Source organism: Oryctolagus cuniculus, chromosome 7, assembly GCF_964237555.1.
Source record: "Oryctolagus cuniculus chromosome 7, mOryCun1.1, whole genome shotgun sequence".
Classification (NCBI taxonomy): Eukaryota; Metazoa; Chordata; class Mammalia; order Lagomorpha; family Leporidae; genus Oryctolagus; species Oryctolagus cuniculus.
In genome coordinates, this window is record NC_091438.1 from 73391492 (window position 1) to 73405687 (window position 14196).

General features: G+C 38.0%; 1 protein-coding gene across 1 annotated transcript in view; it reads left to right on the forward strand.

Annotated features, from left to right (window-relative positions):
- DPYD (dihydropyrimidine dehydrogenase) overlaps positions 1–14196 on the forward strand; it is a 962084-nt gene that overhangs the window by 773656 nt on the left and 174232 nt on the right. Inside the window, exon 19 of the mRNA XM_008264835.4 lies at positions 13988–14130. Within this exon, the coding sequence (XP_008263057.2) occupies positions 13988–14130 (143 nt within the window). The remainder of the gene's footprint in view (positions 1–13987; positions 14131–14196) is intronic.

Consider the following 14196-nt stretch of genomic DNA (forward strand, 5'->3'; position numbering starts at 1 on the left):
GGCCTTCATATAATTTCTCTTTTTTTTTTTTTCTTGACAGGCAGAGTGGATAGTGAGAGAGAGAGAGAGAGAGAGACAGAGAGAAAGGTTTTCCTTTTGCTGTTGGTTCACCCTCCAATGGCCGCCACGGCTGGCGCGCTGAGGCCTGCGCACTGCGCTGATCCAATGGCAGGAGCCAGGTGCTTCTCCTGGTCTCCCATGGGGTGCAGGGCCCAAGCACTTGGGCCATCCTCCACTGCACTCCCTGGCCATAGCAGAGAGCTGGCCTGGAAGAGGGGCAACAGGGACAGAATCCGGCGCCCCGACCGGGACTAGAACCCAGTGTGCTGGTGCCGCTAGGTGGAGGATTAGCCTAGTGAGCCGCAGTGCCATCCCGTCCTTCGTATAATTTCTAAGAAATATTTACCCAATGAAGTTTACAAAGTTTATTCTTATTCCAGATCAATATTTTAAAAAAGATTAAAAGTGCATTGTGTATCCTTTCCCACCCTGAGAGGCTCCTGTAGTTTGGCTATCAACATAACTGTTTCAGTCATGACTTGTTCATTACTGAGTCTGTGTCTTTTCTCTTCCTGTCCTGACCCCTACCAGAGTCTCAGATATAAGGGTACTTTAAAGGTTCTTGGAAAAATGGGATTAAATATGAATTTATTTTTTTACCCAGAAACCTTTTATTTAAGGTATACAAACTTCATGTATTTCATAAAAATAGCTTTAGGAGTATAGTGATTCTCCACCCTACTGGCCTACACTTCCCACTTCTGCTCTGCTTTTCCTTGCTCACTTATCTCCACTCTTATTTTTTACTAAGATCTATTTTTGATTAACTTTAAACACATAAGATTAACTATACTAACTAAAGTGTTCAAAAAATAGTATGAAACAAAAATTCCTCAACAGCTGAGACAAGGGCTGTTCAAAATCGTGGTATCTCAAAGCATCACTTCTATATATTACCTTTAAGTGCTATTAGTTACCACAGATCAGGGAGAACATATGGTATTTCTCCTTTTGGGACTGGCTTATTTCACTAAGTATGATGTTTTCCAGTTGCATCCATTTTGTTACAAATGATAGGATTTCATTTTTTTTTTTTACTGCTGTGTAGTATTCCATGATGTACATATCCCATAATTTCTTTATCCAGTCTTCAGTTGACAGGCATTTGGGTTGAGTCTATATATTAGCTATTGTGAATTGAGCGGCAGTAAAATGGGGTACAGTTAGCTCTTTCATATGCTGATTTCATTTCCTTGAGTCATATGATAGATCTATATTCAGATTTCTGAGGTATCTCCATATTATCTTCCACAGTGGCTGTACCAGTTTACCAACAGTGGATTAGGGTACCTTTTTCCCACATTCTCACCAGCATTTGTTGATTTCTGTATGAAAGCCATTCTAACAGGAGTGAGCTGAAACTTCATTGTGGTTTTGATTTTTGTGCAGAAAATTTTGAAATCCATGCATAGGGTTTTTCATAATATGCATTTCTATGAACTTTTGGGAGACCGTTTATGTACACGAATTTCAAAATTTTTTTGTACCAAAAGAAATTTATCTTTCAATTCCATCTTCCATGATTTTCATGGAGTCCCTTCCTATTCTGGTTCCAAATCTCAGCCTGCCTCCCTGTCTTTTGAGAGCTCAGCTGAAGTTCTGCCCCCTCCCTGGTAACCTTTCTAGACCCCGCGGTCTTCCTGGCTGTCCCTCCCCTGTGCGTTTCTGCAGTGTTTATTGTCTGTCCCACCAAATTGGACACGTAAACACACATAGCCCATGCTCTCCTCTCTTGCTCAGTTTCCTAAGCTGGCGGAGAGGAGGCACCTGCTGTGCTGCCTTTCACCAGCTGGCACAGTGATGGGTACAAGAAGTAATTTTGAATGACAATGATTTCTCATTTATACCCTATTGAAATTTAGGACAAGCTGTATTGTCAACTAATCTAAAGGGTGGCTAATCATGAAAGCTTTTGCTTTCCAAAGTGTCCCATCAGTTTTACAGAGAGCACTGGTTCTCAGAGGGCTCAGATAAGGGCTCAGGTGGAGATGTCCCTGTCACACGGCATGTTTGAGGCTTTCCAGCCCGAAGAAGAGAACAAAATGTCATTGCCTGCTGTACAGCCTGGTTTTCTGCAGACTCTGAGGAATGCAGTCTTATCACTGGATGCAGGGATTTACACATGTAATTCATTGTAAAGTGTAAAGAGAATGCATTATCACAAAGGAAAGGATAGGCTTTGGGCTTCTGCAGGTGCTGCCATAGACACCCTGGCTAGGGTGCTACCCACACAGGAAACAGAGACAGAATGTCATAGAGGAAAAAAAAATGATGAGTTTCCTAAGAAACAAGTAGTGTGATCCTAGTGGATGTGGGAACTCTTTCTCATTTGACTGTATGTCTGATGAAAAATACACATTTATAGTTACTCTCAGTTTTCCGAAGGTTATAGTGCAGTTCTGGTCATCACCATTATTATTGTAGTTTTTCCTTTTGTCTCTTTCAAATCACCAGTTTTGAATACATACAGAATTTTGAGCTTTTTATGCGGTAGGATAACATTTGCTCTGCACATCCATAAGAAAACCCACATGAGAAATGTTTATTCACTAAGTCTGCTAAGTCTGTCAGGGTTCAGAATACTTTCTTGGCTGAGAAAGTATGTCTGTGGCTATATATGATGTGTGTGTGTATTTACAGGTAAACTCTTTACATTTATAGGCAAAAAAACATTGCCAAGCATATTTATTTGGGAGGGACTGAAGCATATATAGTATTCTGGAAATTTTATAAATGTCCTCCTATTCAAACCCTGCTATGAATTTTATAGTGACGTTGTAAACTAATTGTTTTATTGTTGTAGTACATTATTTAAGCACATCACCCTGCCTTTTTTAAAAAAGAAGGTATTTACTTTTTGTCTATAGAGATTGGGAGACCTATTTTTTATTATTTTAAAAGGCAGGGAGACACAGACAGACAGCGATCCCTCATCAGTTGGTTCACTTCCCAAATGCCAGCAAAAGCCAGGACTAGAACTGGCTGAAGCCAGGAGCCAGTACCTCAGTCAGAGTCTCTCATGTGGGGACCGATAACCCAACCACTTGGGCCATCATCTCTGTCTCCCAGGTTGCACATTGCTAGGAATCTGGAATCAGGTGTAGAGCTGGGATTTGAACCCAGACATTCCAATAAGGGGTGTAAACATCACAAGCATTGGCTTTAACCACTGCTTCAAATGCCTACCTCAGCCCTGCCTTTCTTAAATACACATGGTTTCCTCATCTGTACAATTGGGATGATGTATTTCTGACTTATACTAATGCTGTGAAAAAATAAATAATGTGTGAATAATTTAGCAGATCAGCTGGGCAACTGAGACTTAACAGGCTCTCAAAATTATTTCAGTTTATCCATAAAAATGATACATTGACATTGGCTTTGAACTTTAATTTTGTTTTATCCTATGAAGGCCAACAGCAGAAAAATTATAAATGTCTCAAAAATCTGAGTACTCGCAACCCAGAAACACTGCATGAGGACTCACCATTGGATCCTAGTGGTATGGGGAACTGAATAGTAAGGAAGAAACTGAGTTAGAAATGAGATAAAAACTGAGTTAACATTTGATGGCCGGCACTGTGGCTCCCTAGGCTAATCCTCCGTCTGTGGCGCTGGCACCATGGATTCTAGTCCCAGTTGCTTTTCTTCCCGTCAGCTCTCTGCTGTGGCCCGGGAAGGCAGTGGAGGATGGCCCAAGTGCTTGGATCCCTGCACCTGCATGGGAGACCAGGAGGAAGTACCTGGCTCCTGGCTTCGGATCAGCTCAGCGCCGGCCATAGTGGCCGTTAGGGGAGTGAACCAACGGAAGAAGACCTCTCTCACTGTCTGTAACTCTCTCTCTCTCTCTCACTGTCTAACTCTGCCTGGCCAAAAAAAAAAAAAAAAAAAAAAAAAAATACAAAAATACAAAAAAAATAAAAAGAAACTGAGTTACCATTTTAAATCTTAAATACCAACTGATATCTTAAAGCTACTTACGATTTTTTTTAAGATTTATTTTATTTATTTGAAAGACAGAGTTACAGAGAGAGGTAGAGACAGAGAAGTCTTCCATCTGTTGGTTCACTCCCCAGATGGCCGCAACGGCTGGAGCTGTGACAATCTGAAGCCAGGAGCCAGGAGCTTCCTCCGGGTCTCCCACACAGGTGCAGGAGACCAAGGACTTGGGCCATCTTCTACTGCTTTCCCAGGCCATAGCAGAGAGCTGGATCGGAAGAGGAGCATCCAGGACTAGAACCGGCGCCCATATGGGATGCCAGCGCTTCAGGCCAGGGCTTTAACCCACTACGCCACAGCGCCGGCCCCATACTTATGATTTTTTATAACTCTAAATGTGCATGATTTCTAAATAAAGACATACTTAAAAATTGAACATTAGTAATTAAAAATATGTATGTTTTCTTTTGTTTGCAAGTTTTAGATCAAATACCACAATGAGCACATTACACATATTTATAAGTTTTCATTTGCCCCAGCCAATTATAAACAAATTTATAAAAATCTACATTCTTTAATTTCCAGAAAGAGATTATATATCTGCTATGGGATCAACTATGGAAACTAAGGCAACTTGGAAATAATAAGAATGTACCTCTTTGAATAATCCTTTGTATTTTAGCGCGTCTTTTCTCTGTGTAAACATGTCTGCACACTGGCTTTCTTTCTTACTGAATGTCCTCTCTGGCCATATTGAAGAATGTGCTTACTGTACTGTTTCATTAAACTGCTGTGTTATCGGGTAATTGTTTAAACATAATGCCATAGCACTATCAAAAGGAAAGGTGAACTAATGGCATTTGCAAATGTCAGGGATTATCTTAACACTTTTATTATAGTTTATAAAAAGTAGGTTCAGGGCATTTCATGGCAATTATTTCTACAGAAATTGGTTATTTAAATAAATTGCTAATTATCTGAAGATGACAGTATTGAAAATGCTACTAATGAGTTGTTTAATAAATGTAGCTTGTGGTGGCCACCTACAGGTTGAAAATAGAAAGAACATATAGATTATGCTGAGTGAAGTCCATATATATTTTCCCTCCAGTAACAGATTTAAAGACATCAAGCTCTTCAGGCCATTATTGAGTCTCAGACAGTATAATGAGTTTCTACGTTATCCACAGCTTATGTCTTTTCCTGATCAAATTCCACTTTGCCACTGTAATTCTCTTTTTCTGATCATCCTTGAATATTTTTGTCAGTAGTTATAGCTAGTATAGTTTTATAATTTATCATCCAAATTGGGATACTTTCAGAGTAAAAGAGAATGCTGTTTATAATCACATCATGTAATCACAAATAAGTACAGGTATAATAAACTGGGTATCTCCTGGGCAAACTAGACCATATGGCCATACTAGTTATGGCAATTATTTTAGCTCTAATTTAATTCCTACCCAACAATTAATATACTGCTAATTTACATAATGCTAATGTTCTTGGTTTTATCATACCTGGATAATATATCCTGATTAGTTATAGAAATGTTAACTCTTTTTTTGTGAAAATTTATATATAAAAAGCTTACCATAAAGAAGAAACAAAGTGTTGTGGTTAAGAACATGATATTGGTAGGGAGGTAGGCCTGGATTCAAATTCAGAACCCACAGTCCTTAACAGTGTGATCTTGAGGGGGTGACTTTTATCCCTGATGAATCTCACCTCACACATTCATAGAAACTTAGACAGAAATAGCTATTTCATTGTAATACCATCAGGACTTTGTATGCAAAAATACATAAGAAAATAGCCGGCCCCAAAAGAGTAAGCACCCAAAAGAGAAGTCCTTATGTTTAATAAATTTAATGTTAAAAATTTATCTTAACTCATATCTAGGAGATTAATACCAGTAAAGACCAAGTGTTCATCCCTATGTGTTCATAGCTGAATAACTGGTCAGTTTTCTGGTTTGCCAGTAATTTAACTTGTATATACTCTGAGCCAGGGACTATGCTGAGCACTTTCCATGAAACATGTAATGTAATTCTCTCCATATGGCTATAATAGTATTGGTATTAGTGTCCCTGTTTCACAGGTAGAGGAAACTGATGCCTTAGGAAGTTACAAGCTTGCTCAAAGTTATGATAGTGCAAAGCAACTGAGCAGAGACTTAAGCCTAATTGGTTGGACTTCAGTACCTGTGCTGTTACCATTAGGCCAAACCAATAGTGGTTTCCTTAAGTAAAGATGCTATAAGAAGGCTCTTTGTAATTGCCGCACTGTTGCTTTTCAATAAAAACTGAAAAGTGGGGACTTTCAAATCACAGAATTTTGATTTATAATCATATTCTAACCATTTTTAACTAAGATGTGTGACACTGGGCAGGTTACTTATTCATGTTGAGCTTCCATTTCTTTATACACAAAGCAAAAGTGACAGAGTCTACCTTCACCCAGTTGAAAGGGTTAAATAACACACAGATCATGAACCCTGCTCTAGTCTCTACCGTGGGGAAGTCACTCTTCCCATTAACATCAGCTGACTCTTTCAGAAAGGAAAACAGCCCCTTGTCGGTGCATTATTAATTTTATTGCTTTGAAATAAAATGCCTGATTCATATTGGGCACTCAGTTCTGGAATATGAATTGACTGTGAACATATGGAAGGCATAATGTAGCAGGTAAGCATAAATATAAAAATAGAGACGGGAAATCATGAAAATTTAACTTTTAACCTTTTGATAAGAAAATATTCATTAAAAAAAAAAACAAAATAACAGTATAAAACAATTTATTTCATTTTTGTCATTTATTCTCTATAGATTTTATATCTCTACATATACCTTAGGTCCTTTTAGTGCTTCACTTTCTGGTTGATTTATGCAAATGTTCTCAGAGGACCTTAATCCATGTGTAAAGATCTATTTTTAAATGGCTGTGCTTCACATATTTATCAGTATATTAGCTTCATTAACATTTTAAACTTGTTTCAATAAAGTATAAATTTGTTGGTGCTTGATTTATGTGTTATGTGTGTTTCATAAAAATCAATCTCTCAACTCTTAAATCCTTGATATTCTTGATTTGCTAACATTTTCTTTCTTCTGGATGATATGGAAACTATTAACAATTAGGCAGTCAAAGTTCAATTTCTAATGAATTTGTTATCCACTTAATTCATTATATTTTAATTAATGTAAGCAAATTAAAACTACATTTTATTTTTGTATACACAGTGAGCACGAGTGAGTATTATAACCCAATTTCTGTTTTATTGCCAGCTAGAGCTATTATCAGAGAGTTTATTGTGGACTTAGTTCTACAATTAATTGTGTAACAGTAGCTGTCCTAGGAGTCAAATGATTAGGGGAAAAACAAACAGAATTAGACTCAATTATTCAAAATTCCAGTTATCCAACATTAGCATATGTTCCACACTATCTTGCCCATTAAAAATTCCTTTTCTCTCCAAGGATTTAGTCATGCAAAGTAAATCTTTGCCTCCATTTCACCAATAAACTTGAATTCTGATGTTGTCATTAAAAATTCTTGTATATTGCTTTTGTGCATGGATTTTTTATTGCCAAAGAGAATTCTTAAATGTATTGACATTTACCTTTGAGAATTCTGCCTTTGGAGTCAAAGAAACCTTATCAACATTATGATACTACTGAATGACAGCTGTTGGGAGAAAAAGGAGGAGCTTGTACAGTTTTCTTAAGGTATCAGAGAATATAAAGTTCTATCATAGGTATAGCACTTTTGTCTCGAACTTGAAAACAGGTTTCATGGGGTATGCATCGTGGCTCAGCAGGCTAAGCCACCACTCAGGGCGCCTGCATGCTATACTGGTGTGCCAGTTGGAGTCCCAGCTACTCCATTTCTGATCCAACTTTCAGCAAATGTATCCTGAGAGACAGCAGAAAATGGTTCAAGTGCTTGGGCCTCTACCACCCCCACAGGAGGCTCCTGACTTTGGCCTGGCTCAGCCCTGGCTGTTGTGGCCGTATGAGATGAAAGATTTCTCTCTCTCTCTCTCATTCTCCCCAGTTCAAGTGGATAAAAATAATTAAATAATAATTGCATCATTAAACACAAACAATACAAAAGCTAATATTAATATAAATTAAATAAATGCTGTCTCTGAAATCAGTTGTCCTAGAGGCTAGCAGAGATTTATAATAGAAACACTTCTACACTTTTTATTATGCTGTAGCCTGATATAAATAAATGTTAAATCATTTAATCCTGAAAGAACTGTATGAAGTTGTTATTATAATTCCCATTATTTTATAGATGAGAAAATTGAGATGCAGTGAGATTATGAAATGTTCACAAAGTTACACAGCTTCTGAGTAGTAGAGCTTGATTTGAAACTCCACAATTATTTTTCTGATACTGTGACTTGTTCATCTTTAAATAGGCTTCTTTCTAGAATTCATAATAATAGTGCTTACGATATATATGATATTTGAACAATTTTGGTTGCTTTTCCTTATGGAACATTACTACTCAACAAATAATTGGCTTCAGATAATTTACCTTGGGGGCCGGCGCCATGGCTCAATAGGCTAATCCTCTGCCTTGCGGCGTCGGCACACCGGGTTCTAGTCCCGGTCGGGGCACCGGATTCTGTCCAGGTTGCTCCTCTTCCAGGCCAGCTCTCTGCTGTGGCCAGGGAGTGCAGTGGAGGATGGCCCAAGTGCTTGGGCCCTGCACCCCGTGGGAGACCAGGAGAATACCTGGCTCCTGCTTTCGGATCAGTGCGGTGCGCCAGCGGCAGTGCACCGGCCGCGGCGGCCAGTGGAGGGTGAACCAATGGCAAAGGAAGACCTTTCTCTCTGTCTCTCTCTCTCACTGTCCACTCTTGCCTGTCAAAAAAAAAAAAAAAAAAAAAAAAAAAAAAGAAACAACAGATAATTTAGATAATTTACCTTGGAACAACCTCTTAACATCATAAAGGCTGGTATTTTGGGTTTCTATCCTGGATGTATGGTTAGAATAAAAACTAATTAACTAGGAAAAAAAAAAGCCATAGGTGCTTAATAAATATTTTGTGGATTGACACATGAGTAAGTGAATGAATAAAAAGACTGAGAAAGAATCCTGAGTAACTCATAATACATTAATGCATACACATTAATACATAATATTATAGCTAATGGTAAGAGTTTTAAAATACTTTCATCAGAATTACATTGATTAACTTAATTGAAAATCACTGCCTTACCAAATGGTTTTCTTTTTTTTTTTTTTTTAAACATTTCTTTATTTATTTGAAAGGGTTACACAGAGAAAGAGAGGCAGAGAGAGAGAGAGAGAGAGAGAGAGGTCTTCCATCCACTGGTTCACTCCCCAATTGGCCTCAACGGCTGGAGCTGCGCCAGTCCAAAGCCAGGAGCCAGCAGCTTCTTCTGGATCTCCCACATGGGTGCATGGGCCCAAGACTTGGGCCATTTTGAGCTGCTATCCCAGGCCATAGCAGAGAGCTGGATCAGAAGCAGAGCAGCTGGACTCAAACTGGCACCATTATGGGATGCCGGCACTGCAGGTAGAGGCTTTACCTGCTATGGCACAGTGCCGGCCCCCGAGATGGTTTTCTAAAACATGAGTCAATCCAAAATATTTTGTGCAGTTTATCAAAACAGACCTATGAATTCTACACATTGATTTGTGTTTCCATTGTGACTACATGGAAAGCCTGGATTGATTTTAGATCAAAAGTTCACCTACTCCACCATCTATTCCATGACAGCCACTTCAGTGCAAATCAGAATTCTTGGCAGCAATGTCACAACTCAAAGATACAGTTACTTCTTCATTTCTTTGAACCTGCAGCTTGTTGCAAAAAAGGGAGGACTTAGAATGACTTCATTTTTATTGGAGTGTTTCACACAGTTTGAAACAGAATGGTTTCATAGGACTGAATTTCCCATCAAGTTTTTGTGGTTACAGTCATGTAGATGCAGGCTTAATTTAAATCACATGTTCATTTAAGCTTATAGGATTTTAATTGCTTGAATTAAACCTTATTGTTTTCCTAAGGATAGAGTCCACATACACATTCTTCGAGCCTCTGAAACTGGCTTCTTTCTCCCTAATCTTTGGTTTAAAATCATTAATCACTGCAGCATCAGTAAAATTTCTCAAATCTTTACCTCAATAACTGATCCTAGAAATCTTTATGCATTTAATATGGAATTGATATAAATATTGCTTTCTACCCACAGTATAAATTTTATCTTGACTGTATTATTTCTCTCTATATATATATGTCATTTAACAATTTCAAAAGAACTTTATAAATATACCTTCAGTTTCCTTCCAGAAACTTTTCTTGGTGATGAAAGTCATTTTTAAAACCCATTCCCTATAAAACGCAGAGAACTGCTAGATTATATTTCATTTTGAATCAGCTTAGTTTAAAAAAAAAACACACACACACACAAATGATCTTTACCGTGAAGGAAAAAAACATGGAATATATCATGAGCCAGCCACAGAAGGGTCCATACCTTCACTTTTGGATCACATTTCCTCAGAGAAAATAATTACTCTTAATTTTTAGAAAGACACCTTTATTAGTTTGAAAGGTTTTCATAGTCATTAGGTAGATTAGATTTAGAAAAAGAAGAAAAACGTGATATAGAAAATGTCGTATTGACCTAATTGAACATCTTCAAATGCCAACGAAGATTTGCTGATGTTTTTTAACACCTGTGTAATAATCTTGCCCTTTAAATGTAACTGGTTAAATTTTTAAAACTGTGTCCTGGGATTTTGTCATTTGATGTCCATTAATATCAACTGAAATATGCGGCCAAATCCCTGTATACCACTTTGAAATTTTACCCCTTAGTGTTAATGATAGTCTTCTAACAGTGCAGTTAGAAATAAATTATTTATCTGCTGAGCTCAAATTTCCTTTAGTCTCTGGGGTCAACTAAATAAAGGGAAAAAGAATCCCAACATTTCTTTATTACTTCAAAGTAACATGTATGTAAAGAAGCCCTTAGCTTAGTATGTGTTGAGTATGTCATTTATGCAGAGAGTACTATATGTCTGCTTAAATGTTTAACTTGTAGATTTTTCTTTAAAATGCTTTCCTTTAACTTTAATTCTAACTTAAATTTCTTTTTAGTACATCTAAAGATACGTATATGAGCATAAATGTGTATGTGTGTTCTAACAATAAATTCTTCTGTCCAATGTGTTAACTCTTCTATGGTTGAGACACAGAGACCATGAAGAAATCCTTGATCAATATTTTGATATAGAAATAGAATCTTAATATCCAGTTTCTCATGTGTCCTTACTTAATACCTTATATTCTAAGTGTCTCTTATGGAATCCTTAAGTGTCAGCATTGACTATGAAATATTAACATCTAGAGGAAGTTAATAGGTGTGGAAGCAAGTAGACATTCCAATAAACATCTTGATGTTCAATGTAAAAGCATTACTTATACATAAGTTTAATTTTATCTGAAATGAATAAGAGCAGAAAAAGGAAGCCACTGATTTTTAAGACTTTTTTTTAAAAAGAAGTCTGAGGTTCACAAAAAAAATCGAGAAGAAGATATAAGAATGTACTGTCTGCAAAAATACATCACATCCCCTGTCATTAGCTTGCTCCACTGGAGTGGTGATTTGTTACAGCTGATGAACCTGCATGGATGCATGATTATTGCCACACAAACTCCATACTTTACATTAGGGTTTACTCTTGGTGTTATACATTCTATGAGTAAATAAATGTTTTATTTTTGACAGGCAGGGTTGGTGAGAGAGAGAAAGACAGAGAGAAAGGTCTTCCTTCCATTGGTTCACCCCCCAAATGGCCACTACAGCAGGTGCTCTGCGCCAATCCAAAGCTAGGAGCCAGGTGCTTCTCCTGGTCTCCCATGGGGTGCAGGGCCCAAGCACTTGGGCCATCCTCCACTGCACTCCCTGGCCACAGCAGAGAGCTGGACTGGAAGAGGAGCAACTGGAACAGAACTGGGGCCCCAACCGGGACTAGAACCCTGGGGGTGCCAGCGCCACAGGCGGTGGATTAGCCTAGTGAGCCACAGTGCCGGCCAACAAATATATAACAATATGCATTATCATTTCATCTGCCTAGTCTTCCCTTTCTTCACAATCAACCATTGATCTTTTTATGGTCTCCATTTTTTTTTGCATTTTCCAGAATGTCATATGCAGATGCTCCTTGGCTTAACAAGGAATTACATCATGATAAATCTTTCATCATATGTTGAAAATATCTTAAGTTGAAAATGTACTTAATGTCCAACTCCCTAAACATCACAGTTTAGCATTCCAGTATACAGTAGGGTCCTGGTTGTTTACCTTCATGATAGCATGGCTTGCTCCAGCACTGGGAGAGAGGATTGTGTTATTGCTATCTGGGCAAAAGATCAAAATTCAAAAATTTAAATATGATTTCTACTCAATTTTGCATCATTGTAAAGTAAAAAAAACTATTAGGTCAAGCCATCATAAGTTAGGGAACATGAGTAATTGGAATCACATTCATGTGGCCTTGTTAGATTGAAAGACTGACTTTAAGGAAAGCTCAGAGTCCTTCCTCAACGTGAGCCCTCCAGTGAATATACATTCATAATACTGTTGATTATGCTTGTGGTGGTGGAGATTATGATGAAGTACTCACCACTTGAGGCTGAACTAGTTCCTTGTTTGTGTTTGTGGAGCTCTGATTTAAGGCAATGCCAAATTTTTACACAAATAGGTATAGCTTTAGCTAAAATAAAATCTATTTAAAGGACCACTGACGTGATTGAAGACCAGAAATATCAAAATTTTATACCTCTTTTATGAAGAAATTCGTTTGCTCAGGGATGTCTAACATTTGAGGCCCTGAAGTAGCTTTAGTACAGTATATTCATTTTTTAATTGACACTATCAATCTCTGCAGTTTTCCTGACTACTAGGGAATTACATACTGATATGAATGTAACATATTGATAATGTATAGCAAGTGAAAATATGAAAAACTAAACACATGCATTCTAATTACTGTCTTTTAGTAAATTAACTTGGTTAAAACTGTCTAATATGTGAAAAATTAGATTAGGCTCACTCTGTTTCTTCAAATTGTGGGAATAAATGGAAAAAGCAATATGGAATGTGTAAGTTCCTCAGCACCTTGCTTGTTTTGCACTATCTGTATTCACACCAGCTGCTTTATCCTTTGCAGAAACATAACAGAGCTGTATGTCTATTTATGTACTGTATTTGATTGTTTTTCTTTTTCAAAATCTGCTCCTCCTCATTCTTTTTAAAACAGATGCTTGAATGTTCCGTACAATCTTTTACACATTACTGTATATCAGATTGTAAATGCATATATTTTATGTGAGTGTTCTCGAGTTGCTATACCCATTTGAATAGCCTGTTTGCATTCGATCATATCCTCAAAGTCCTTAAAATAAATACATACCCTCTGACAAATTAACATACTTTGAAACGTAACATTTATACATTTTACATGTATACATCTTAAGTAAAGAAATTTGAAATGTGTCCAGTACAGCACTGTCATTGCATTGTGGTAAATAAGATAAGCCAGGGCCGGCACAGTGGCTCACTTGGTTAATCCTCTGCCTGTGGCACCAGCATCCCATATGGTCACCGGGTTCTAGTCCCGGTTGCTCCACTTCTATTCCAGCTCTCTGCTGTGGCCCAGGAAGGCAGTAGAGGATGGCCCAAGTGCTTGGGCCCTACACCCTCATGGGAGACCAGGAGGAGACACCTGGATCCTGGCTTCAGATCTGTGCAGTGCAGCAGCCGCAGCACACCGGCCGTAGAGGCCATTTGGGGGTGAACCAACTGAAGGAAGACCTTTCTCTCTGTTTCTCTCTCTCACTGTCTAACACTGCCTGTCAAAATAAAAAAAAAAAATAAGATAAACCAGTGTGCTCTAGCTGTCAATGCTAACTGTGAATTATTGTCATCTTCTACAGGCACAGCAATCAGACCTATTGCTTTGAGAGCGGTGACTGCCATTGCTCGTGCTTTGCCTGGATTCCCCATTTTGGCCACTGGTGGAATTGACTCAGCCGAAAGTGGTCTTCAGTTTCTCCACAGCGGTGCTTCAGTACTCCAGGTAGTACTTGTGTTTGTCTTTTATTAGAAAGCTCTGTCTCACATATACATACAGACAGCAAATACA